This window comes from Neovison vison, chromosome 1, assembly GCF_020171115.1.
Source record: "Neovison vison isolate M4711 chromosome 1, ASM_NN_V1, whole genome shotgun sequence".
Classification (NCBI taxonomy): domain Eukaryota; kingdom Metazoa; phylum Chordata; class Mammalia; order Carnivora; family Mustelidae; genus Neogale; species Neogale vison.
Window position 1 is genome coordinate 286,006,172 of NC_058091.1, and position 27,952 is coordinate 286,034,123.

A 27,952-nucleotide genomic window follows, 5' to 3' on the forward strand; every position below is an offset into this window, starting at 1 on the left:
GAAGAGACCCCAAGTCAGGGAGAGAAGAAAAGGGGTAATTTAGGGTGTATTTTGTTGTCTTAGAAGAAACTACCACCCAAAATTTTAAAGAAAGAAAAACTTACATATATACAAAAATAAGGGTAAACACAATGAAGGGATGGAATATTACTATAAGGATGAAAATTAAATAATTCAAAAAAAGAATTGATAAGTTGGTTGGAAAAAGAAAGAAAAAAAAGTGGAGAGAATGTGCTCAGGCTGGAGACTAGAAAAAAGCCCTGTGCTAGATTTAGGGTATATTTTGATCTATTAGAAGAAATTGTATCCCAAAAATTTTTAGAAAAGAAAAAAAAACCCTATATGTATACAAAAAAATAAGGTAAAATACAATGTAGGATAAAATATGACTATACTAATGAAGGTTTAAAAACTTTTTTTTGAAAGGTATTGTTAAGATAAACTGGTTTTAAAAAGTTAAAAGAAGAAAGAGGAAAAGTTAAATAGATAGAATAAGAAAAAAATAAAATTAAAAAATTTTAATTTAACTTTGCAAGACTAAAGGATCATGGGGAGAAATCCATGAATTCCATGCATTGCTTTCCCCTAGCTCTGAAGTTCCTCTGTTCTCTTTGATTGGTGAGCTTGGTCTTGGCTAGATGTTCTTGCTGGTCTTCTGTGGGAGGGGCCTGTTGCAGTGATTCTCAAATGTCTGTGCCCGAGATGGAATTGCACCACCCTTGCCTGGGGCCAGGCTAAATAATCTGCTCAGGTTCATTCTTGGGAGCTTTTGTTCCCTGAATGCTTTCCCTACCACTTGGAGGATGGGAATGAAAATGGCAGCCTCCCAATCTCCAGCCTGGAGGAGCTGAGAGCTCAGGACCCCACTCTTCAGTGCACCCTCAGAGAAAAGCAGTCTATCGCTCCCATCTCACTGGCCTCCAGCCATGCTCTGAGCTTACCCAGCCTGTGACCGAGCATTTCTGTCTCTGGCGCACAGCCCCGGTTGGAGTCTCCAAATCCAGTAGATTCCAGTCATGCTGTTTGGAGGTGAAAGGTAGAGTCTCCCCAGATCTGCTACTTGTGGGGTCCCTGTTCATATACCAGTGATCCAACTGTGTCACGGATCACAGTTTAAAGTAACCCTGAGGTGAGAGTTCACTCTTCAGCTCTGTCTCTGTATTCAGCTTCCTCACTCTGATACCTGTGAGCTTTGCCACACTCAGACACCCCCGGTCTTTCTGTGACCCCAGGGACCTGAGAACGCACTATTCTCGTGAGGGCGCCCCCTGCTTAGACTCTGGAGTGATGTCCCTCAGTGGAGCATACTTCTAAAAGTTCAAATTGTGTGCTTCATTGCTCTACCACTTGCTGGAAGCCAGCCCCTTCCCTTACAGTCTATCTTCCCCTCACTTTGGATTCACTTCTCCACACATCTTACCTTTCAGAAAGTGTTCGATTTTCTGTTTCTAGAATTGCTGCTCTTCTTCTCTTCGATCTCCTGTTGGGTCTGTAGGTGTTCAGAATGGTTTGACAACTGATCTAGCTGAACTCCTGTGACTTGATGTCATCTCGGTCTGCTATTCTTCTGCCATCTTGCCTCCCAAACCCCAGCATCCCATTTAAATTGGCCCTGCCCCCATCATGAGATAGAAAACCTTAAGCATCACCTTTTTTTAAACATACTATTTACTTAAAGTAGAATACTCTCCAACTTTCCTTCCTCAATTAATCCCACCCCCTTTCCTTTATTCCCCTTGTGTGTTTCTACTCCTTCCACACCAGTGTTTCTCAACCTAATACTCTCTAGATTTACCTGTTAGCTTCTTTAAAAAGACGAAAAAGAAAAAGAAAACAGATGTTCATCCAGGCCAATTAAACCAGAACCTTTGTTGTGGATCCTTCCTAGAGCATGATTCTTTTTTTTTTTTCTTTTCTTTTTCTTCTCCTCCTCTTTTTTCTCCTCCTCCTCCTTTTCCTTCTTCTTCATCCTCTGGTTAATCTAATCATATAAAACCTTCTTTCTGGACCCAGAACCACTAACATCTCATCAGTGAAATCTTCTCTAATATCTCCAGGAATCAGTTCTCTGTCTCTGCTTCCTGAGCACTTTTCCCACTGCTTTTCCAGAACAAATGACATTTCATCATTCTACACAATATGAATATCCCTCGAGCTTGGAAATGGGACTTAGCTCCTAAACTCCATTCTATTCCCAGCCCCTAGACAGTATCTGGTATATCATGGTGCAATAGGATAAGGGGATAAATAAAGAGATGGATGGATGGATGGACCCAAATTTGAAGTCCTATTGATCATTAAGATTTTATAATCCTTTGTTTTCTCTAAGATTGCCAGCCAAAAACAAACAAGCAAAACAAAACAAAAAAACATATAAAGCCATTGACTTCCTTGGGATCAAAGAAAAGTAAAAACCAGGACTTTCTAATTAAGGATCCTGCCCTTGGAGATACTACTTGCTCCCAATGCAAAACAACATGAACATCTTATTGACCTCTGAAATTTACACTCTCGGATCCACAACGCTTCTTTTCTTCTTTAAACTCCTATAATATTTCCATTTTTTTATTCCTGAATGAGCAGTCAGCAGTGACCTACGCCAAGACTGCTTTCTCCCATAGGCAATGCCAGTCTCTTGCTAACAAACAAAATTAAATTAAGAAGAGAATGTTGGCTTTAAAAGCAATTGCCAAAGTGCTTTGTATGATTAATATGTTCCACAGTTTCATTACCCAAAGCCCATAACACACAATTTCATTCTTGTGTACATCATTGCTTCTTGTTGGGTCATTCATTCAGTAAATACCAACTGAGTTCCTACTCCATGCATGGCACTCTGCTCTTGTTAGCCTTAGCTATTCAGTTTAACTCTATGTTTCCAAAATAAGAAATGTATTGTATTTGTAACCAAAAACAATTAGGTTAAATCATTTGAAATTGCCTCTATTCAGTCATAGTTTACAAAACAGAACAAAACAGAAAACCACAAACACAAAAGAACAAATAGCCAGCAATTTCATATGGTCCAGCTTAATACCCACCCAGTCTATGAATTGTATGAGGTAAGGCAACCCACATAAGAAAGTGATTAAGGGGGGCAGCCTGGATGGCTCAGTCGATTAAACACATTCCTTCAGCTCCAGTCATGATCCCAGAGTCCTGGGATTGAGCCCTAAATTAGGCTCCCTGCTTCTCAGGGAGTCTGCTTCTTCCTCTGCTTGCTGCTCCCCCTGCTAGTGCTCTCTCTCTCGGTCATAAAATAAATGAAATTGGGACAGCTGGTTGGCTCAGTCAGTTAAGCCACTGCCTTTGTCTCAAGTCATGATCCCAGAGTCCTGGGATCGAATCCCGCAACCAGCTCCTTGCTCGGCAGGAAGCCTGCTTCTCTCTCCACCTCTGCCTGCCACTCTGCCTGCTTGTACACTTTCTTTCTCTCTCTCTCTCTCTCTGACAAATAAATAAATAAAATCTTTTAAAAAAATAAATAAAATCTTTAAAAAGGAAAGTGATTAAGGGAACTGACTATATGATTTTATCCATTAAATAGTGATGTACTTAGGGTCTCAGAGGTTTTGAAAAGATCTGAGATGTCCCCTAAAAAAAAAAAGACTCAAAATACAAAGAAAAAAATGCAAAATCAAAAATTAATAAATGTTTAATAAACATAAACAGTATGACCATGTCAACTCTGTTGATTGTTATTGTTAATAAGCATTTCCTGCATTTATAAATAAATGTTCATTTTTCTCACTTTGCACCAATACGGAATGCACATAATTACCGAAACATCACAGCAAATTATTTATCTGCCAACAATTTAAAAGCAAAATATTTACCAATAATTTTGAAGTTCTTTTTTAAACAACAAAGAAAAAGGTTCTTGGACAAGGAATGCATTTTAAAGTGCTAGGTGTGGCACGGAGTTGGAGCTCTAAACATAGAAGTGCCGGCCTGGTCCATCAGGATATGAAAGTAGCTCTGGGAGCTCAGAAGAGTTCCTGTTCCCTGCCTCCAGAAGCCTGGGTAAATCAGAAAGAATTCAGATGTGTTACATGCATGCAAATACTGAACTCAGCTCTTAAAAAAGTCACTGCTGAGAGAGTCTGCTATAGAGTGCTTGGACTAAGTGGACTTATCATAGTAAAAACTGAGAATTCCGGGGTGCCTGGGTGGCTCAGGTAGTTAAGTGACTGCCTCCAGCTCAGGTCATGATCCCAGAGCCCCGGGATCGAGTCCCGCATCGGGCTCCCAGCTCCATGGGGAGTCTGCTTCTCCCTCTGACCTTCTCCACTCTCATGCTCTCTCTCACTCTCTCGCTCTCAAATAAATAAATAAAAATCTTAAAAAAAAAAGCCTGAGAATTCCTAGCACTCTTTTGAAATACAAATGTCAAACAAGAAAAGAGCTGAGCCTCAACCAGACTCACTAGAGTCAGCTTCATGATTGGTCACAGCCCCTTCTACTGGAAATGGAGGGAACAGTGCAGGTTCACAGTTGACCGCCAGATCATCCAACTTCCCTTCCCAAGAGACATAGCTGGTAGACCATTTCCAGCAGGGTGCACCACTGAGACACCAGAATCTGCCCAACAGGAATCAGTCCCTAGAAGAAGGTCTCTAAGCCTAAACTGAGGAAGAAGCAGGATAAACTGGGGATGATGAGGACCTCCAGGCTGCCAGGACTTACCTGGCTCCACCTGGCCTGTGGTTGTGAGAAAGCAGACTCTTAAGAAGGAAAGGTGTAGCTCAGTCAAGGCAGACTGGGCATAGTATATCCCCATCCCCACATGCTCTCTGAGCAGGGCACACCGCAAACTCAAGAAAAGAAACATGTGAGGAAAACGGTCCTCTGCTCAGGCCATATATTCCAACCACTTTCGAGGGGACCCAGAGAAGCTGGATGTGTGTTCATATTCTCTAAAGAGAAAAGAAGTTTCAGAGATCGCTAAAGTTTTCCCTTTTTATACTCAAAACTCAGGTAGCCTATTCATTCTACTGATCACCTGGTAGATAGCATCGTATATCTGGCAACCAATAAATGTTTGAGGTTCACGGGCTGGCATCCTTACCCTGGCTTTACACCACTGTCTTCCCAGGGCCCTTTGGCTGGTCTACACAAGGGGTTGCTGCATACAACAGCCCACAACAGCACTCCTGAGTTAGTTTCCCAACAGTTATTTATGAAAATCACCCAGAATGGTGGCTAAGAAACTAGGCTCACCTTAGGTTTATTTTAAAAGATATAAAAGTATTCTCTCTCAATCACACATAAGCACACTTATATAACGAATTCACAGGACAAACATCTATCTCTCTGCTCACCTTCAACTCCCCCCAACCCATCCACCCCCACCTCATATTCATTACCCACTACCATGCTAAGAGCAGTGAAATGATTCAAGAGAAGGGAATGGTGTCGCTTTTTAACAAGAGACAAGTTACTAAACCCCTAAACCCTAAGATATGCCCAAGGGTGATAATGTCCCCTTCACAGGATTTTTGTGTTGATTTATAGAGATAATGCATTTAATGACTTTGGCCTTTACAGACAAACAATAAACAGTAGCTGTTACTATTGTGATTACGCAAAGCTATTGATATAAATCCTTCCAAATGTGACTCTAATATTTGTGACATTTAAAAAGCCAAAGAGATTAAATCTAAAAACTTAGAATAATGTTTTATGGCAGAATGGCTTAGTACTTTCTTCTAGTGGGTTCAGTGTTGTTTATTTTTTTAGAGGAGTTAGTTTTTTTATTGGGACAAAAACTCCAGTGGAGTTACTGGATCATAAGATAAATCTATATTTAATTTTTTGAGGAACAGCAATACTATTTTCCACAACAGTTGTGTCATTTTACATTTCCCATTAGCAAAATTTTAACAAAATATTTTTGTAAAGAGGGAACAGGGGAGGAGTAGAAAGAGAGGAAGAGAGCATCACAAGCAGACGCCCCGCTGAGCAGGGAGCCCAACACAGGGCTTGGTCCCACAACCCTGAGATCATGACCCGAGCCAAAAGCAAAGGCAGATACTTAATTGTCTGAGTCACCCATACACCCCCATTTTAACCGTTTTCAAGTGCACAGTTCAGTGTCATTAAATACATTTATATTGTTGTGCAACCATCACTACGATCCATCGCAGAACTTTTTCATAATACCAAACTGAAACTCAGCGCCTAGTAAAACATACCTCATCATTCCCTACTTCCCCAGGCCTGATAACCACTATTCTCCTTTCTACCTCTGAATTTGACTATTTTAGGTTCCTTATATAAGTGGAATCATTGAACATTTGTCCTTTTGCATCTGTTTCACTTAATGAATGTCTTCCAGCATATATCAGAATTTTCCTATATAAAATTTAGAATGTCATTCAGCATTAAAAAGCAATGAAAAAAAAAAAAAGCAATGAAATAGGGGCGCCTGGGTGGCTCAGTGGGTTAAGCTGCTGCCTTCGGCTCAGGTCATGATCTCAGGGTCCTGGGATTGAGTCCCGCATGGGGCTCTCTGCTCAGCAGGGAGCCTGCTTCCTCCTCTCTCTCTCTCTCTGCCTGTCTCTCTGCCTACTTGTGATCTCTCTCTGTCAAATAAATAAATAAATAATCTTTTTTAAAAAAAGCAATGAAATATAGATATTATATTTGTATATTAGATGTATTTTATGTAACATATAATATAATATTTAATAATATTTATCTAATAATAAGTATATTGGATATAATACATAAATATATATAGCATTATATATAATTACATATATATCATATATATATATATCACATTTTATTTGTCCATTTCTCTGTTGCTGGACTCTTGGGTTGCTTCTACCTTTGGGCTGCAATGAACATGACTGTAAAAATACCTCTTTGAATCTTTGCTTTCACATCTTTGGGATATACCCAGAAGTGGAGTTACTGGATCATAAGATAAATCTATATTTAATTTTTTGAGGAACAGCAATACTATTTTCCACAACAGTTGTGCCATTTTACATTTCCCATTAGCAATGAGCAAGGCTTCCAGTTTCTCCACGTTCTGGTCAACACTTGTTACTTTCTAGGTTTTTTAATAATAGCCATCCTAATAGATATGAAAGTGGTATCCATTTGTGGTTTTGATCTACATTTCCCTAATGATGAGTAATGTTGAGCATCCTTTCATGTCCTTATTGGCCTTTTGTATATCTTCTTTGGAGAAATACCTATTCAAATCCTTTGCCTATTTTTTTTTCCTTTGCCTATTTTTTAATCAGGTTTTTTGGTTGTTCAGTTATAGTAATTCTTTATCTACTTTGGGTATTAAAGATTTTTTTTTTATTTGACAGAGAGAGATCACAAGTAGGCAGACAGGCAGGCAGAGAGAGAGAGGAGGAAGCAGGCTCCCTACTGAGCAGAGAGCCCAATGAGGGGCTCGATCCCAGGACCCTGGGATCATGACCTGAGCTGAAGGCAGCGGCTTAACTCACTGAACCACCCAGGCGCCCTACTTTGGGTATTAATTCCTTATCATATATACAACTTAAAAATATTTTCTTTTATTCTGAGGCTGTCTTTTTACTCTATTGATAGTGTCCTTTGATGCACAAAAGTTTTTAATGTTGATGAGATCTAATTAACCTAGTTTTTCTTCTGTTTCCTGTGCATGTGGTGTCATATCCAAGAAGTCAATTTTGTCATGAAACTTCTCCCCCTGTGTGTTCTTCTAGGCATCTTACAGTTTCATTAGCTCTTATGTTTTTATATCTTTGATCATTTTGAGTTAATTTTTATGTTGTACAAGATAAGGCTCCAGCTTCATTCTTTTGCATTATGGATATCCAGTTTTCCCACTATCATATTTAGATCAATAACAATTTTTAATCATATGTTAGCCTATTAAAGTCTATCAATCTAAAAGTTATTAAAAATAAAAGAGGGCCAGGATGACATTGAATCACCTCACAATGATGAAAATTTGTTTCATAACTACATTACAGATAATCTTAAATCCTCCTTATAGCATTGCTAAGTAGCAGTAGTATCGAGTTCCAAAAGGTACTATAGAATTTAAAATAGGAACTCTTGTGTTCTGATCAAAAGAGAAATTGTCACTAGGTTATACCCACGATGGCTAATTTTGTATTAGGTCATAGATAACTTTATATTTAGGTAGGCTTCTTGCCTGACAAATCATAATTTGTGAAATAGGGTATTTAAAAAAAGAAAGAAAAGAATGTAAGTCTTCACCAATATTTATCTTGTACTGAAATGGAAATATTCTTATTTTAAAATTAAACAGACAACAAATTAGGAAAATAAGTATATTCATACCTGCAATAGGTTGGCAGTGGGAAAGAATAAGAACTCAAGAAATGGCAGAGAGATCCATTTTCCTTTTTGTCATCTTCTCTGAGTCTGTAAAATCCCGAAGCATATCTGTTAATTTTCTAAACTTTCTGGCCTAACCTTACAATTGTGAAGGAAACTGGGAATGAACGGATGAATGACAAAAGCAGAAATAGATTTCTCATGTATGGCCTTGTCTTTTACTCGTTCAAGTACAAATTATTATTAACGAATTGTCAAACCCAGTGACCAACGCGATGAGAGTGTTTTTGACAATGTCCGTTAAACATCCTTGACTTAGAGACCTAGTGAGACAAAAAGATCACAACTTAGATTCTGCCTCTGAGAAGACCATGTGAGGACTGATAAGATGAGAAGCCATGAAAAGAGAATAGCAAGAGCCATGAGTAGAAAAGATTCAACAGACCCTGCAGAGCCTTACGAGCCCCCCAAAACCCAAAACAGAGGAAGATTAAAATTATAGCCAAAAGAGCAAAAGAAAGTAATAAGTACATCAATAAATAACACAGAATTCCACAAGCTTTGTTCTTGTCTCCTTGCTTTTCAAGTTAGTTGGTTTGATAAAAGACCCCTTAAATCAAGTTTAGATTAGTTATGCATTGTCCTGTCTCAACAGTTCTTTTAGAGATCAGTAAATCCTTGCCCTAGGTTAGGTTTAACTTATAGAGAAAATTGTTCCCTGCTCTCCATGAGTTTAAATACAATTTACTCATCTTGTTTGAAATATAGTGAGAACTCTCCTTCTGTTGGAGGATGAGTTCATTTTTTTACTAAAGTTGATTAATAAGTTATTTATTCCAGGGGGTCCTGGGTGGCTTAGTCAGTTAAGAGTCTGAGTCTTGGTTTCAGCTCAGGTCATGATCTCAGGGTCATGGGATCAAGCCCCACATCAGGTTCCATTCTGCTTGGGAATCTCTCCCTTTCCTCCTCTCTCCCCCTCTGGCTCTCTTCCGGCTCGCTCCCTCTTTCTCTAAAATAAATAAATTAAATCTTTAAAAGAAAAAATAAGTTACTTCTTCTAGAGGACTGATGTTCTGAATGGGTTAAGGCCCACTTTCATAAAAAATATGAAGTATAAGAATGAAAATCCACTCTGTTTTCAAAACAAAAAGTGAAAGAGAAATAAGGCAAACCAAGGAACTGCCCATTTCCTCTTGCACACCCTTTTTAAACATGCTTGTTCTTATCCTGCTTTCTTCCTGCTACTTTCCACTTGGCTTTTCCATATCTCTCTAAACAGGGAGACTAGAATTTCCTTGAATTTCTATGAATCTATTCCGTGAGTTTGAGTTGTTCTTTGCTGGCGCAGTTCAAACGCATGCTGCTAGAAAGAGACAAGTTTACCAAATAATGAAATTTTAGCTGACCCTTTTCCCAGTTTGGAAAACTAGAGGGGTCACTCAACATTTCTGTGCCTTAATTTCATCATCAGTGAGCAGTCACGTAGTGACCATCTTCTAGCATTTGATCATGCGTTAGCCAAGAGTTTTCCTACAGCTTCTCAAAAATAACGGGCTTCAAGGGAGGCCGCACCCCTGCAGGATTAGTGTACAAAACCCTATAATGTTTTTATCAGATTCTAAAAGGAAAGCAGGAGCCAAAAAAAAAAAAATTATTAGAGAAATAGAAGTTGCTCTAGGATCTTAGGATGACTGAAGGAAGTATGCAAATTAATTCACACTGAAAGAGTTCCAAATCTAGTTAGGAAGCCAAACTTAATGCAACCGATACAATGGGAGAACCATAAAAGGCAAACATAGCGAGGAGCTTCGGTTCGTGGCGCAGTCTGCAGGCTGCAGGCGTCCGGAAAAAGGGGCAGAAGAGGGAGTGCGCTGAAGAGAAGGCTTCCTGGAAGAGGTGAGACTCAACGTCCCTCTATTCTCCTGTCTCTGGGGTCTTGCTCGGGCATGTTGGTGTTGGGCACATAAAGGAGGGGATCATTTGTTTCTTCTCTAAAATGTTAGCCATTTGGGATATAAAGGAGAAACAATGTAAGAGTTTAAAATCATTCTAACCCTCTATGCTAACCATTTTAACCAGGCTCCTTTTAAAGCCTGATAGATACAACCCCGACAATGCTGCTTTTTTTTTTTTTTTAAGATTTTATTTAGTTATTTGACAGAGAGAGAGACATCACAAATAGGCAGAGAGGCAGAGAGAGAGGGGGAAGCAGGCCCCTTGCTGAGCAGAGAGCCTGACGCAGGGCTCGATCTCAGGACCCTGAGATCATAACTTGAGCCAGAGGCAGAGGCTTAACCTACAGAGCCACCCAGGCGGCCCCCCGACAATGCTTTTAAATAACACTCAGTAAGTAGTGTTACCAGAAATTTTTATTAGCGCTGTTTCCCTCCATCTTCTTGTAAACTGACTTTGAAAAATGAAGCCAGGTTCTGTGACTCACCCCACATCTTTGGGCCTCACTGTCTCCCCCTAGCTGTCACCTTTGGTGAATACCAACGTGGGGGCACTCCTTTTACCCTTGCTGAACAAAAACCCGTTCTCTGCAGTGCGAATTTAGGAAAAGAGAATGCATGCCCAAGTAGTTAAAGAATTCTAACAACTTGCATCCTCTGAGCTACTTCTCCCTTTCGTTAGCAGGAATCATTACAGTGCCCATACCAGGAAAATAGAACTTTATCTTTTTTAGATGGTATCTCTATATTGTTCGTCATCTTCATTGCATTTCCTGCTTTGCCTTCTTGCTCAGGGGCTTATGTACTTAACTGGCTTCACAGGAAATACACTCACATTCATGATATTTGAAATATTTTTTAAGTAAAGTGATTAGGCTGCAAAAGTAAAAACTCTTTGGTGGATGATGAATTAGGACTTGGAGCTCAAGTCCTTACCTGTTTTTTCTTAGTCAAATTATTTGTTTAAACATGTATTTTTGACAGACTTCCCAAATTCTCCAAATATTATTTAGTAATAACTAAAAATTACCCTAAGTCTCATTTGGAAATAAGCACAAATTGAAATGGAATTCAAGTGAACAAATTGAAATTCAAAGTTCTCTTAACCAGAGACTTATCCTGTCACTAGACTGTTAATGGAAATTGCTAGATTTCTGTTCATGGTGTAATTTTTGTCCAACTTATGGGAATAGAGAGAAAAATTGTAGGATGACCAAGAATAAGTATTTATTATGTACTTCATGGTGAAAATATGTTGTTAAACTCAGTAGTAAACAATGTCAGGGCATCAGTATTATTTGTACCTGCGAGGCTCACCTGGTGATCTGTTCGCCATCTTGCTGGCTGGAGTCATCTGTTCCTCCATCTAGAGACCAGGCTTGCCTGCACCTTGGAATTTCCCAGGAGACTAAAAAATCCTGATGACTGTGTCTCAAACCCGGAGATTCTGATTTGATGTTTTGAGGGAACTGGTGATTTCAATGTGCAATGATTTTAATGTGCAACCTGATTGATTTAGATCCTAAGCTGTATCTGCGATGTGGAAAAACTGTTTCGCCAGATAGTAGATATGAGGTGTTTTCGTTAAGCTAAAGAATGTCTCCATTTCAAGGCCTTCTGCTGGCAAATGTTTTATGTATCAAAGCACATCTGATTCCTCTACCTGTATGGCCTTGATCTTCCTCCTCTTACTCATTAAGAATTTATTATGTGCCAGAGACTGCAATATCAGATTCCTGACTACCCACCTAGCTCCCAACCATGCCCTTTTTAAAATACCTGCAAATTTCAAGGCGGTATCAGGTTCTTTTCCACCTCGGGAACTTACCAGGGGCTCTGTCTTCATGCTTTGTCCTGGCAATGATTCTAACCATATTGCTAATCTCATCTTCATTTTGAAGAACATTTTCATTTTGAAAAATAAATAATAGGGAACATCTGTCTTAATATAAGATTTGGATTGTCATGGAAATACTTAGTATTAGCTCAGCACCAAGTGAAAAAATATTTGATGCCCCTTGTACTAGGGAGTAGTACTTACAAGAAGATCTGGAAATTCACAACCCAAAATTAAGGGATCAGTTGCCTTTCCTTTTCGAGAGGCAATAGAAATGATCTTCTATCCTCAAAATTACTTTAATGTCAGGCTATGTAATCAAAATAAAGGAGATAAATCCTCATACCAGAATGTGTTCAGAAAGGTATTGTAGATAATTGGTGGGATTTGAGATCAAACACCATGCTTTAAGAATATATGTAGTTTACCAACATGAGATATTGAGACATGCGATGCTAATAAAAATTGCTAAAAAACCTAACACATGACATATAATTGACATATAATTTGTATTTTTAATAAAATGAATGTCATCCTATGAAAAGTTCATGGATATCTCCACCATTTAAATATTGGTGAGAGAGGTTTAAATACATTTGGGATTGTTATCGTGTTCCTTTTGTTCTTTTTAAGATCATAGTTATGTTTTTAACAAATATTATATACTTAAAATAGAAAAGTCAGAGAGTCAACAAGGTACAAAGCAAGAATTATTTGTAATAAAAGTCAACCTAAGTCAACCACAGTTAACATTTTAGATTGTGTCCTTCCTTCATAGATAGGTAGATAGATTCACAGACATAGACTTTATATAAAATAGGTTAATTGTGGGCACCTGGGGACTCAGTCGGTTAAGCTTCTGCCTTCAGCTCAGGTCATGATCTCAGGGTCCTGGGATCAAGTCCTGCCTCAGGCTCCCCGCTCAGCAAGGAGTCTGCTTCTCCCACTGCCCAGCCCCCCACCTCCCCCACTGAGTTCACATTCTTTCTCTCTCTCACAAAAATAAATAAATAAAATCTTAAATAAAAATTTAAAAAACAGGTTAATCATATACACAAAATGTAATATCCAGGTGCTTCTTAAAAAAATTCCATGTCATCTTTCAGACTTCAAAACTCCCCCAAGTACCTGTTCTCATGTTATTAAAGCATAATAACTTGGTAAACATGGCCAGTTATACAAATGCTCTGAGGCCTGAGATAACATGCAAATAAGCCTTACATATCAATGTGTGAAGGCTGGACAGACCACACAGTTCAAAAAAGGAAGTGCACTCTGCAAAGCTAACTTGCACATTCGCTGTCCGCCTTCCAACATCTTGCGGGTCACCGTGTGCCAGGCACCTCAACTCCTTTCAATAAAATGGTAAGTAGGAGATTTTATGACTCTCCCTGGCCCCCTGGCAAACATCTCATCTTCTGTACATAGAAAAGAGAGTGGTGGGGAGGCTTCTTGGCCAAGTCCTCCTGGCCTTTGGAATGTTCGCTTGACCTGTTGCTGTTCCATTTGCAAATAAAGCTGCTGAGTGTTACCAGTCGAGAGCCTGTGGCTTCAGGATTTCCCGTTTCTGCTTCTAGCCTTCAGAATAGAGGAAGGGCTATGACCTACGGAAAGAAAAGTTGCATTCTTTGTCTTTGCCTCTTGAGATATGGAGGTGCCAGGATCAGTAACAATGTCAAGTTTCTTATTAGAAACATTTGGGGGGTGCCTGTGTGGCTCAGTGGGTTAAGCCTCTGCCTTTGGCTCGGGTCATGGTCTCAGGGTCCTGGGACCAAGCCCCACATCAGGCTCTCTGCTCAGTGGGGACCTGCTTCCCCCCTCTCTCTGCCTCCCTCTCTGCCTACTTGTGATCTCTGTCTGTCAAATAAATAAATAAATAATCTTGGGGGTGGGGGGAGAAGCATTTGGAATCCCAGAGGAGAACCCCAGTGATAAATGTGGGGCAGTGTTGCTGATGATGAGTGCCATTTTGATAAAACAGTGGATTTTGTAAAGGAGCTCTTTTGTTTAAAAATACATTTTATTATTTTAGCCAAGAGAAGCAAACAAAACCCAAACAGTCCAAACCTTAGGGACAGGTTGTGTTCCCAAAGTTAATTGAAATTCATTATTTGGAGCACACTTAAAAGAGTGATGGGTCCCCAACGATACCATAACAACCAGCGTAACCCATAATGTAGCCGAACTGCAGTGTTAGTATTCTGCTATATGGTTTCCTATTATTTCTCTGTAAAAATTGTCTGTGTTCTTATACTGTAGTGTTCTTATGCTCTCAGAGTCTAGAGGAGAGCTAACTCTCTATGCCATACACTCCCCTCCACCATGCCCCAGTCCCCAGAAGACTAAAACTTGGCTATCCATTCTCTTGTGAGGAAAGGGATTGCTTCCTCTGCCAGCCCCTGGCGAAAAGACAGGGATTGACACAATGACAGCCCCAGGTACACAGATGGAGAACAGAACGCACCACAGGCATTGGAGTGGAAGTCACAAGGGCTTCATGGGATGTGTTTGTAAGTCGGGAGACTCTTAAGCCAGAACTGGGAAGTACAGAGGTGAGAGAGAATAACTATGCCAGTGAGGAGAAAAGGAGGAGAAGTGACGGGGTCAGAGGCGTGGAGTCATAGCAGGGAGGAATGCACAGTCATGGAGGAAATGGTGGCCCCGGGATCCTACCTGCAGTCACACTCCTGGAGAAAGGCAGTCACCTCTCAAGACAGGACTTAAAAGTCCTGGTAGTGTTTCCAACTCGGTCTTTAGGTCCCAGATTCTTAGAAGAAAGTTTGACCTTAATTACTGATAGTCTTTGCAAAAATAAGTGAGGTTTACTGAGTTATTTGGGTTTTCTTAGGGAAAACGAGGGAATAATACCAGAAAAAAAATTTAACCGGGTAATGGGTATTTGGTGCAATCCTTGAGCAATGTTATCTTAGGGGATTACCATCTCCCTATTACAAAAGTAACGCATTGTATTAGAGACAATTTCTTAGAAATACACATATGCAGAAATGAAACTATATGCATTTTCTATAGTTTCAACACGTGGAGGCAATCCCTGTGAAGTAAGTACAGATCTTCCTAGAATGTCATCATTTTAAAAACATATTTAACATATTTCCTAAATATAACTTTTCTAAAAGTGCCATCATACTTTATAAACCATTTCCTTACCTGCCTTTTTTATTTAATATCTTGAATAATATCTGAGTTATGATGTCATTTTTCATGATGAATCATTTCCATATGGTTAGACATTTAGATTGTTTCTTATTTTTCCTTCTTTATGATAATATAGTCAATATATTCACTTACACACATTGTTTCTCAGGAAAGGTATGGTGTTGGCCTTACGTTGGCCCACGATCTTTGTAACATGATTCTACATCTTAGAAGAGGCCCACGTTATTTATAACATGGCCTATGTTCTTTATAACATGATTCCACATTTCAGAAGCGGAAGAACATGGCAGTAGGATTCTAATTCTCAAACATCTGCTGCTGTGGAAATTGACTTGATCCATGAACATAGACAAATTAGCTCACCTCATGGTCCTAAAGTGAAAAAGTAAAAATAAAAAATAGAATGATACACACCTACATGACAAGTAATTTAGGCATATTTCAAGTTGCTGAATTTTCTGGGGGAGAAAAAAAAGGAGAAGCAGATATCTAATAATGCACTAATTTTCGTATGGTCGTGGTGGGTGAGGAAAAATCTTTTATGAATACACTTAGAAACTTTTAGGAAATGGCATAAAAGTTGGTTTTAGAGTTTTTGTTTGATTTGCTCCTTTCATTCGACCTTCAGTTGACATGTGACTGTTGACAAAAGAAATGTGCTCTCACCCGCTCAATCATTCAACCAAAGTTGGGGTTTGGCTGGACGAGAATACAGGGTGAACAACACAGGTGGGGTCCCAGCCCCCTAAAGCTTACACTCAGTGCAGTGGTCTCCAACATTTGTATGCCTCTCCATCAGGGATAGGGCTGAGATTTTGCATTTCTAATAAATTTTCAGAGGCCACCGCTGATCCAGGCACTCCGAGAACCACCGTTTGGTAGAAGTGATGGATCAAAAATGAATCAAAGTAAACAAGTCAAATACCCCGTACTGACTTCTGAAAGGAGGTAAATAAGGAGTTGAGATGGCACAGAGAAAGGAGACGTCCTCCTTAGGGTTCCGGTCTCTGATAAAGTGCTGTCTGCGCTAACGCACTGGTCTCAGCTCTGGCTGCCCATGAGATCAACTCGAGCAGCTTATAATCATACCCATTGCCAAAGCCCCACCTGAGACCCGTTGAATCAAAACCTTGAGGTGGGAGGTGGGGCACGGCGAGAGTTGAGAATGGCTGCACCAAACAGCAAAATGAGCCAGACACAGGAAACGTGGCGGAAAGAACCACGGCAAGCAGAGGAATTGGCAGGTGCAAAAGCTGTGAGATGGGGAGAGCTTGGATCTGCGGGATGACCCCCAGGATGGCTAGAGGATAAATAAGGGAAGATGAAAGTGGCCAGAGGTGGTTTAAGAAATAGGCAGCAGCCAAGAGATTCGATCTTAATTTGTTCACCCTAGCAGTCACTGGAGGGTCTGAAACAAAGGAGTGAGTGCTATTATCTGGTTTACATTTTGAAAGTAGGGCTACTTCTGGGACACCTGGGTGGCTCAGTTGGTTGAGCGTCAGACTCTTGGTTTCGACTCATGTCGTGATCCCAGGGTCGTGGGATCCAGCCCCAGGTCAAGCTCCACACTGGGCATGGAGTCCGCTTGATATTCTCTCCTTCTACCCCTCCCCCAGCTCATGCCTGTGCACTCTCTCTCTCCCTCTCTCTAATAAAATAAAGAAGTAAACTCTTTAAAAATTAAAAAAAAATGAAAGAGAGAAAGTAGGACTACTTCTAAAGTAACATGCATACTCTGCAGGCTGCCTTGACCATGACTGGGGCTTACATATTGACTATTTCTCCCTTGTCCTTTTAAAACTATAGCCCAAATGTGAACCCCATCAAGTTAGAGAATAAATAGTGTAGGGCTTCTGAAGGGAATGGGTTTAGAGACCTTCAAATAACAGAAGGGGCTGCAGTGATAGCCCAGCTGAGAGGGGGTGTCCAGGGAAATCAGAGAATATAAAAGGTAAGCTAGAAGGATCCCCTTAGGTACTGGGATTGCAACCCTTTTCTTTCAAGGCGAACGTGACTCTTGTTCTTACCATGTAAGCTGGAGGGGTCCTGAATAATATGCTAATATCCCCACATGGAAATCCATTCACCTCTTCATGCTTCTCCCCTTCTCCACTACCTGGCTTAAATCCTCTTCTTCTGCAAGAGAGGTCACCTGCCTGTTGCAGCAAGATCAAGCCTGATTGTTTAAAAAATAATAATAATAATAATACTTTTTTTTTTAATTTAAAAATCCTGTGCTATGACAAGACAGTTTTAAAGGAAGGATGAGAGGTTCAAATACTAAGGCATCTCTTTCATCCACACGTCAAGTCATGTAGGAGGAAATGAGAGCCACTTCTTGGAGCACATTTTGGCACGCATTAAGAGTGTGACACCCTTGTCCTTAAAGTAAGTGGGCGTGGGACTCCAGCTCTTCATTTGGTAACTTTAATATCACTTCCCTAATTCTCCGGGTTGGATTCCATCTGCCCTGGTTGTTCTCTCATGTCATTCTCTTTTTAAAATATTATGGTATGGGGGCACCTGGCTGACTCGGTGGGCTAAGGGTCTGCCTTTGGCTCAGGTGGTGATCCCAGGGTCCTGGGATGGAGCCCTGCATCAGGGTCTCTGCTCAGCAGAGAGTCTGCTTCTCCCTCTGCCTCTGCTGCTCCCCCCACCCCTCCGCTCATCCTCTCTCACTCTTGCTCTCTCTCTCTCTCATCTGCTTATGCTCTCTCTCAAATAAAGAAATACTTTATAAGATAAAATATTATGGTATAAAAATATTATGGTATGTTATGAAACAAATAACAAATTCTCACATACCACCCAGATTTCACACATATTACCATTTTGTCATAATATTGTCATTTTGCCATCTTTTCAAAAAAATCAAACAAAACTGAAGTTCTCTTTTTGCCCTTCCCAGTTCCATTCCCCTCCCTCCAACAGCAGGGGACAACGGCCTGAAAGCAGCAGCTCACCTACCCAGGGATGTTTTTGTGTTTTTATGTCATCAGCCTGTGTTTGTAAAAAAACATCCGGTAGTGTTTAGTCTGCTTTTATTTGCTTACAGTTTCTGCAAATGCCTTCTCTTCACCCTACTTAGGTCTTCAAGATATATCCGTTTGGACACACACAGGTCTGGTTCAATTTATTGACTTGTTTTGTAATTATATGGCAATTTGTTCACCTACTCTCCCAACATTTAATTTATTGCCATTATTTTCCATTTCGAACAGTCTTAGAATGAATGTGTTTCTACGTAGAGGGCATGAGCCCCTGAATGTTAGCAAAGGGCTCTCCAAGGTCATTGTGACAGTTGACCTCTCACCAGCCTGTGTGACAGTTGTCCTTTCTCTCCATCCCTCTTAAAACCGGTATCGTCAGGTTTACTGAGAGACTTCTGAGAATTTGTTAAATTAAAACCCCACTTCATTGTTGTTTTAATTTTCCTGATTACTATGAAGATGGAACATGTTTTCTTAAGCCAATTGACCATTCAGGCAACCTCTTCTGTAAATCCTTTTCATGTGGTTGGTCCATTTTCTTATAGACCATCTTTTCATGTTGAATTATAGAAAATCTTTATCCAATTCTAGGCATTCATCCTGGGTGGATTATGTGCATTGTGAATTTTATGCTCCCTGGCTTCTTTTTTACTTTATTTTTTTTGGTGTCTCTTTTTTATATAAAAGTTTTAAATCTTAATGCTAACAAATTTAAAAGTAGGTCTTTTATCATTTCTGCTTTTCACTTACTTTTAAAGAAGTTATTCACTACCCCCATTTTCTAACATTTTACTAACCTTTTTTTTTTTTAAGATTTTATTTATTTGTCAGAGAGAGAGAGAGAGTGCGCACACAGGCAGGCAGAGTGGCAGGGAGAGGCAGAGGGAGCAGCAGGCTCCCCGCAGAGCAAGGAACCAGATGTGGGACTCGATCCCAGGATGCTGGGATCATGACCTGAGCCGAAAGCAGCGGCCCAATCAACAGGGCCACCCAGGTGTTTCTTCACTCAACCTTTTAAAGATTTGATTTTCATGTTTAGGTCTTTAATCATCAAGATTTTATTTATATTTGTAACATAAGGCAGTCATCTAATATATTCTCATGTGGATAGCCAATTTAGTACTATTTATTTTCATTTGTTCTTTTCTCCTACCACTTTCTAATGCCTCCTTGATCATATGTCCATTTCCCATATACACCTGACTTCGTTTCTAGGCTCTCAACTCTGTCATGCTGGTCAATACGTTTCATAAAACTCCGTCATGTTTGTTTCTTACGACTTACTTACCTGCTCTAGATTCATATCTTCTTTTACTCAAGTACATATTCTCTTGCCTATTGACTAGCAATTTCTACAGTTCTTTATGATTTCCATTATTATTCTCCCAAACAAAACAAGAACCTAAGTACAGTGTAATTACCCATTGAACACACCCCTCCAACCCTGTTTCTAGTTCTTAAAACTTCTCCTTGGAAGAGATGTATAGCATTTTCACTCACATTTAATTGGCCAAAATAAATCACACATGCTCTTCCCTCAGCTGAAAGGACAGATATGTCATGCGTTCAGGACGTCATGCATTCAGGGTAATGGCAGAGAGGGGTTCCTATTTGGAAAAAGAATAACAGGTGCTACAGTATATAGTGGTCTTTGTGTGACTAAAATACATCTTCATTTCTACTTCATTCTTAAATGACAGTTTACCTGTGTATATTCTAAATTGATAGTTACTTTCCCTCAGCACTTTAAAGACTCTCACCACTGGCTTCTGACTGGTTATTGTTGGAATACGTGTGCCATCAAATCTGTCATTCCCTGTAGGTGAAATTCTGTCATTCCCTTTAAGATGCTTCTTGATCTTTCTGTCCTGCAGCTTTACTATATTTCATAGAGTCATAAATTTATTTTTATTTATCCTGCTTGGTACTGAGAGTATCAGTTTAAAGAGAAGCATACAACATTTTTTATAAAGAGCTAAATAGTAAATATTTTAGGCTTTGCAGTCCCATAAAGAGCCAAATAGTAAATATTTTAGGTTTTGCAGTCCCTGTGATCTCTGCTAAAACTACTCAGCTCTGGGACGCCTGGGTGGCTCAGTTGGTTAAGCAGCTGCCTTCGGCTCAGGTCATGATCCCAGCGTCCTGGGATCGAGTCCCATGTTGGGCTCCTTGCTTGGCAGGGAACCTGCTTCTCCCTCTGCCTTTGCCTGCCATTCTGTCTGCCTGTGCTTGCTCTCTCTCCCCCTCTCTCTAAAAAATAAATAAAATCTTTAAAAAAAAAAAAACTACTCAGCTCTACCATTGTAGCATGAAAGCATCCATAGACAATGAATAAACAAACAGGTATGGCTGTGTTCCAATAAAACTTTATTTATAAAAACATGGCAGGCTAAATCTGGCCCACAGTCTATAGTTGCCTGATTTAAAGCCTAATGATTTTTTTTAATTTTGCAAAATTATTAGCTATGATTTCCTCAAAACTGTTACTCTACCATTTTATTCTTCCTAGTTTGTTTTTGTTTTTGTTTTTGTCTAGAGTTCCTACTAGATAAAAATCCCATGCCGTCCTCCATGATGTTAATCACTCTTCCAAATATTTTAACACTATGTCTCTCTTTGATGAATTCTAAGTGGATTTATCAACGTCATCTTTCAATCCACTAAGTTTTTCTTCATTTGTGTCCAGGGTGACCAATTTTCTCAGTTTGCCCAGCACTCTCCCAGTTTTAGCACTAAATTCCTACTTCCCAGACTTCTTAGTTCCAGGCAGAACAGGATAGTTGTTTACCTTATTCATGTCCAATCCAGGTTTTATCCCATATATTGAATTTTTGCTTCAATGATTAAGTTTTTATTTCCAGTTTTGAATTGGTTGTTTTCACCTATTTTTATTTACTACCTGCCTATTTTGTTTCAATTGTTTGTATATTCTCCTATGGATTGTATTCATATATTTGTTTCTTGATGACTCCTGAATCCAGAAAATCATTTTCAGATTGCTCTTATCATTTTAATTGAAGGTAAACCCATCTTTTAATTGTTGGTTTTGTTAGGTCTTTCTTTCTTATTAATAGTTTTCTTCCCATATTTTGGAATTTTGTGCTGTAGACCCATTTTGAGTTTTTTTTTTTTTTTTGGTTGACCTCATTTTTTCATCCTGCCTTCTCTAGTGTTGTGCTCTCTCCTATTTGTTCCTGAAGACTCCAGCCCAGAACCAGCTCTATACCAACTGCTTTGCAATCAGACTCACAGTAATACTGTACAGGTAGCATATCTGTTACTAAGTCAGCTGGCACCTGGGCCCAAGTTCTGGCTCTGGGACAGTGTCTAGCCCAGACTTTTCAATTTCGGTACTTTCAGGCCTTGTGAGATATTTAGTAGCATCTCTGGTCTCTACCTACTTGATGTCAGTAGTACCCCTGTCCCCTTCATTGTGACAACATGCAGAGCATTCCCAGACATTACAAAATGCCCCCACCAGGACTATCAAAATCATCCCCAGTTTAGAACTTAGGTCTATCCTAAGGCAATTCTTAGTGGCCTCTTTCCATGAAACTGGATTAAAACAAACAAACAAACAACAACAACAACAAATCTGTCCTTGCCCTTGTCTACAAAGAGGGGTCCTAGTTCAGGTTTTCAGGTTACCCTACAGGGGCTGAACTAACAAATGCTTTCATAACCTGAACCAACAGCCCAACTCACCTGTCCACTAGTCTCACTCACAGCCTTGTGTTTCTGTCCTGTTTCTGATACAGAAAGGTTTACCTTTAAATTTTCTCATTTTATATTCTACCTATCGCTACTCAACATTTGATTAGGGCAGTGAGAGAGCCACAAAACTTTATTTTATTGACCAAAACTTGATTCTCTTCTTTATTTCTTTTCCCTCACTTTCTTTAACTTCATATCTTTCTTTTTCCCTTTCCCCCTTCATCCTTGATCAGTGGCATAGAGCGAATCAACAAAGTGGAGGAAATGTGTCATCATCAGGGTTGATGAGCTATTGGGAGAATTAGTCCAGTGTCTTCCAGGGCTCCACCACCTCCCTTTACTCCTAACCTAGCCTATTAACATAGTGGTTCTCAAAGTGTTCTTCCTAAACCAGCAGCATCAACATTACTTACTAGAAATTCTTGGGTTCTACTCAAACAAGTTTTAGGAGTGGCACCCAGCCACTTACGTGTTACAAACCCTCTAGGTGATTCTAATGTGTACTAAAGTTTGAGGCCTCCTGCGCTAAGACTTAGCTAAAGAGGTTTGGACCAGTGGTTCTCAGCCTTGCTGCCCCTTGAAATCACCTGTTAAACTTTAAATTACACCATTATGTAAGTCACTCCTCTGAAGACTCTGATTCAGCTCAGGTGGGGTGCAGGCCCCTTTATCTTTTATTTTATTTTTTTTTAATTTATTTGAAGAGATCACAGGTAGGCAGAGAGGCAGGAAGGAGGGGGGGGAAGCAGGCTCCATGCTGAGCAGAGAGCCCGATATGGGGCTGGATCCCAGAACCTTGAAATCATGACCTGAGCTGAAGGCAGAGGCTTAACCCACTGAGCCACCCAGGTGCCCCCCCCTTTATCTTTTAAATTCCCCCAAAGGATTCAACTATCCAGTCCAAGTTTGCATTGTTTATTCATGTCCTGCTCACCCATGTCGATGATCACTAATGCCAACTCTTACCCAGCGTTTCAGGAATCTTCCATGGAAATGAATGAACTTTGAGTGAGCAAAATTTAAAATAAATCTTGTCTGGAGGTGTACTTTCTGGATTTGAATCTCAGTGTTGCCCATTACCAACTATGTGACTTTGAACAATTTACCCATTCTGTGCCTCGGTTTCCCCATGTGTAAAAAAGGATGAATAACTATACCTACTATGGTTGTAAGGATTGTAAGGATCCTTGAAAGGATTACATTGTAAGGATTACATTGATTTATCTATGAATGTGTTCAGAATAATGCCTGTCACACAACAAAAGCTACACAAAATTTCTTGGAAATATTTATTTTGGAAGTAAAACATTCAAAACACCTTCAAAATAAACTTCAGTCAAAGTAAGTGTTTTGAGAAGGAAAAATTTTTTTTTAATTTATAGAATGTTTCTTTTCTTTTTTTTTTCATATCGGAACCTTTGCTTTAGAAGACCTACTTTTTCCCAAAATGTTGTATGATCTTTAAGGAGATTGATTCAGTAAAAATGAACTTCTTTCATTAACATTTTTAGAACTTTATGCTCTTTAACATCAGCCAGTGGAATTGTAAAACCAGAGCTCAGAATCACTGTCCTATATTCAGATTTGAGCTTCTAAACCTGATAAGCCAACAATAAATTCAAGCCTAATGGAAATCCTGGCAGAAGTTAAAAAAGTGGAATTAAAATAAACATCTGCTGAATTTGATATATGACAGCTGAAAGAATTTGTGTGAAATATAGTGAAAACATCTTAATAAGGTAGATATTTAGGAGGTTTAGCTTAAATGAATACATTTTGATGTATGAATGTCTGGACATAATCCAAAGAACTACCAGCAATTTTATCACTACAACTCTGAAAGACAAGTAGTTATGTTTACTTTATCACAAGAGGACATTCACCCGAAAGAAACTAATTTTGTCACATGTACCCACAACTGCATGAGACAGCATTTCAGGGCTGGGTGGAGTTTTTTTTTAATAGCAGAACATAGCTACCCCAACACAATAGGGCTGAGATACATACTGTTTAAATTAGTTACCTCGGGTGTGGGGGAACAAGGGAATTTCCAAACTATCTGTTGTTAATTACCAAGCAAACAAAGAGAAGATTGTGAGGGTGGAATTGTAATTTAGGATTTCTAAGCAGAGTTCACCTGTAGCTACTGAGTATACAGAGCTTTGGCGGCTTCAACACTCAGAAGTTGTAAAAGTTAGCCAACTTAAGCAAGCATTGATTGAATTTGATAAGCAGGTCATGCAGAGAGGGAGGAAATTCTAGAAAGTAGCCAGAATAACCGTGTCTTAATGATTAATTAGGCAAGAAAACCCAGATATAACTTCCCTATGTCTTGACATGCCTACATCCCTATTTTCTCATTCTTCTCTTCCACATGCTAAACCCTCCTATTTAACTTGTAAGCCAGACACATCAAAGAAAAAAAGAAAGGAGAGGAGAAGAAAGGAGAAAAATGGAGAAGAAAGGAAGGAGAAGAGAAGAGGGAAAGGGAAGGGGGGAGAGAGAGAGGGAGAGGAGAGGAGAGGAGAGAAGGGAAGGGAAGGGAAAAGAAGGGAAGGGAAGGGAAGGAAAAAGAAAAAAGAAAAAAAAAAAAAGAAGAAGAAGAAAGCTGCCAGGACATTCCTAAGAAATGATGGTTACCTACTCTTTGACCAGCAAGAACACTGGTTTCTCTCCTCTTTCAGGGTTCATTACAGACAGGCAGTCAATCCAGACAGGAGGGAATATTGCTTTCTTGAGCAACTAACTTGCGGAAACTAGACACATGGCACATCTTTGCGTTTCTACATTACTGTTTCCCTTGTTAAGGTCTGCACCGAACTGAAGAGCTATAGATCCTGCATTTATACTTTAAGAGAAGGATTCTATTTAATAGTGTGTTATTTTAATCATTCTAGTAAATTTGCCCTAGACCCATGGAGAAAACTAAAGAGAAATTGGCTCTTGGAACCAGTAGACTGAGGTTAGAACCCTTGCCCCAACTGAAAATTCTGTTTTTTCAAGCTCCCTGAGCAGCTTTGCTCCTCCTCGCTGCATCCCCACATGGAGGATCCATTACCAGATCCATTTGTTTCTTACATGAGGTACCCGTTTTTTATGTTACCTGCTTGGATCCCGGAAACATTGGAATTGGCAATTAGATTAGATAGGTTCCCTTTCTGTCTTTAACATTTTATGAGTGGAACAAATTACACAGTTCTAGATACATAGAAAAAGTCAGGGTAAGGTTTGATAAACTTTGCCTTCTGAGTAGGCAGCTGATTTGGGACATGTTTGGATTGGAAACAGTGTCTAGGTATAAGAAACAAGATCAGATTTAAATGCATAAGAGCCTACTGGGGGTTTCTGAGCTAGTCTTGAGTTGTATGGGGGTGCAGGGGTAGTGGAAGGTTGTTAACATTTAGTATTAAATAAGGTATTGGTTGCTGCAACTTACTCTGAAATGCATCAAAAAACAAAAGTGAATGGAGGTGATAAAGCAAAAATAGCAAAATGCTAACAAATCAAGTATCTGGGTTGGGTATATTGATGTTCACTTTCAACTTCAATTTCAACTTTTGGATATGCTTGTAATTTTTCATAATAAAAAGCAGGAAGGAAAGTTTAAGTGTCACAAAAACTAGACAAATCAAGCTGGAAATTTAACTACAATACCCCACTCTCTATACTGATGGCCCGTGCATTCATGCAGCCTCTGTTTATCCACCATCTATCAGCACAAAACCCCTCTTCCTCTAAATGTAACTATCTTTAGCATTTCCCTCTTTTGCAAATATGAGATGTGAGATGATAATTTTTTTTCAAAAACATGCAAAAAAATGTAGAGAGAGTAAAAATCTCACCATGTGAAGAAAACCACTGTCAACAGTTTAGGAAATATTTTTCTCTACGTACCTCTAGACAGAGTATGAAACCTTTCTTTGCACCTCTCATAGGTGTACTTACATGGCTTCACTTTCAGGTTGGCCAAAGCCACTCTGAAACTTCCTTTCATACATGGCTCCAACAACTTCCTTCAAGAAAGTTCTCACTTTTCATTGCTGTGTCCCACCTTCAGTTTTCTCTCAATGCCTTGAAATGTTCATCAAGCACATTTGACTTTCCAGTGTATTTTCTCCCTAATTATTTTGCTTTCCATCATATTATCCTGCATTCCCTAAGCCTCATATTTGCTACTGAACTCACAATTTTGTCAAGAGATTAATCTGATTAAGGCAAAAACCATCCTTCTGACTTAATAATGACACAATTTAAAACCAAATTCTCACTCCAGATAGAAATGAGGATATCCAGTTCAATCCATTTCTTTTTAATTATGGAAAACACAGAGATTATAACTGTAACTCCCAGAATTCTTGGTTCAAAAAATATAAGCCAACCTCACAATATGCAGTGTTCACTTGGATTTTGTCACTGCTGTTTCCCACAGGTTCACAATGAGTGATTGGCAGTCCCTGGATAGCAGAGTACATTCTGGGCTCTCCAGATGGGTTTTGGTAATGTTAATGAACATTTTTATTTTGTGGAAATAAAATTGGTTTTTTGTCTTTAAAAAGTAAAAAGTATTCATACTAATATTTGAGAGGTATCTTTAATATATGTGCTTCAAAGAGTTTTCATAAGTTCACTATTTTGCCTGTAAATTTTATAAGCGGCCCTGATATTTTTAAAAGATTTATTTATTTATTTGAGACAGAAAGAGAGAGAGAGAGAGAGAGAGAGAGCATGAGTGGGAGGGGCAGAGGGAGAGGGAGAGAGAAAATCCTAAGCAGACTCCAAGCTGAATACGGAGCCCTGTGTGGGGCTCCATTCCATGACCCTGAGATCACAACCTGAGAGCCTCAGAGCAATGAAATCTAACCCCTCTGTCAAGCTCCACACCCAGCACAGAGCCTGCTTAAGATTCTCTCTCCCTCTTCCTCTGCCCTTCTTGTCCTCTCACTTAAAAAACTTTAAAATTTTAAAAAATTAAAAACCAACACATTTTTTGATAAATACTATAGTCTTTCCTCTGCTGATTTTCCTTCTTAACTCTACAGTCGATTTGGAATTTATTCTGTCACATGGAAGGAGGTAAATGTGAAGTTAAAATAATATCTATTTAATATTTCTATCCCTATTTTTGTTATTTTTAGATTAGCATACATTATGACTCTCTTTTGAGTCGCCTATATTTTATTTTTGTGTTATCATACATTCACAATTATTATTTTACAATATATTCTAATATCAAACATGGCTAGTCTCCATCATTGCTCTTCTTTTTCACAATATCCATTGATGAGCTCACCCATATATTTTTTCTTTTTTTTAAAATTTTTTTAAATTAACATATAATGTATTATTAGCCCCAGGGGTACAAGTCTGTAAATCTCCAGGTTTACACACTTCACAGCACTCACCATAGCCCACACCTTCCCTAATGTCCATAACCCAACCACCCTCTCTCTACCCACCTCCCCCACCCCCAACAACCCTCAGTTTGTTTTGTGAGATTAAGAGTCTCTTATGGTTTGTCTCCCTCCCGATCCCATCTTGTTTCATTTATTTTTTTTTCCTACCCCCCAAACCCCCAACTTTGCATCTTCACTTCCTCATATCAGGGAGATCATATAATACTTGTCTTTCTCTGCTTGACTTATTTCACTCAGCATAATACCCTCTAGTTCCATCCATGTCGTCACGAATGGCAAGATTTCATTTCTTTTGATGGCTGCATAGTATTCCATTGTATATATATATACCACCTCTTCTTTATCCATTCATCTGTTGATGGACATCTAGGTTCTTTCCATAGTTTGGCTATTGTGGACATTGCTGCTATAAACATTCAGGTGCACGAGCCCCTTTGGATCACTACATTTGTATCTTTAGGGTAAATACCCGGTAGTGCAATTGCTGGGTCATAGGGTAGCTCTATTTTCAACTTTTTGAGGAACCTCCATGCTATTTTCCAGAGTGGTCACACAAGC

The 27,952-nt window shown here is 39.3% G+C and overlaps 1 protein-coding gene across 2 annotated transcripts in view; it reads left to right on the forward strand.

The window, feature by feature from the left end:
* Positions 1-13,368: 13,368 nt before the first annotated feature.
* The window catches only part of FYB1 (FYN binding protein 1), a 149,620-nt gene continuing 135,036 nt past the window's right edge, over positions 13,369-27,952 (forward strand). For both annotated transcript variants that reach the window (XM_044232509.1, XM_044232511.1), the window contains exon 1: positions 13,369-13,464. In XM_044232509.1, coding sequence (XP_044088444.1) covers positions 13,462-13,464 — 3 coding nt within the window. In that variant the 5' untranslated portion in view covers positions 13,369-13,461. The remainder of the gene's footprint in view (positions 13,465-27,952) is intronic.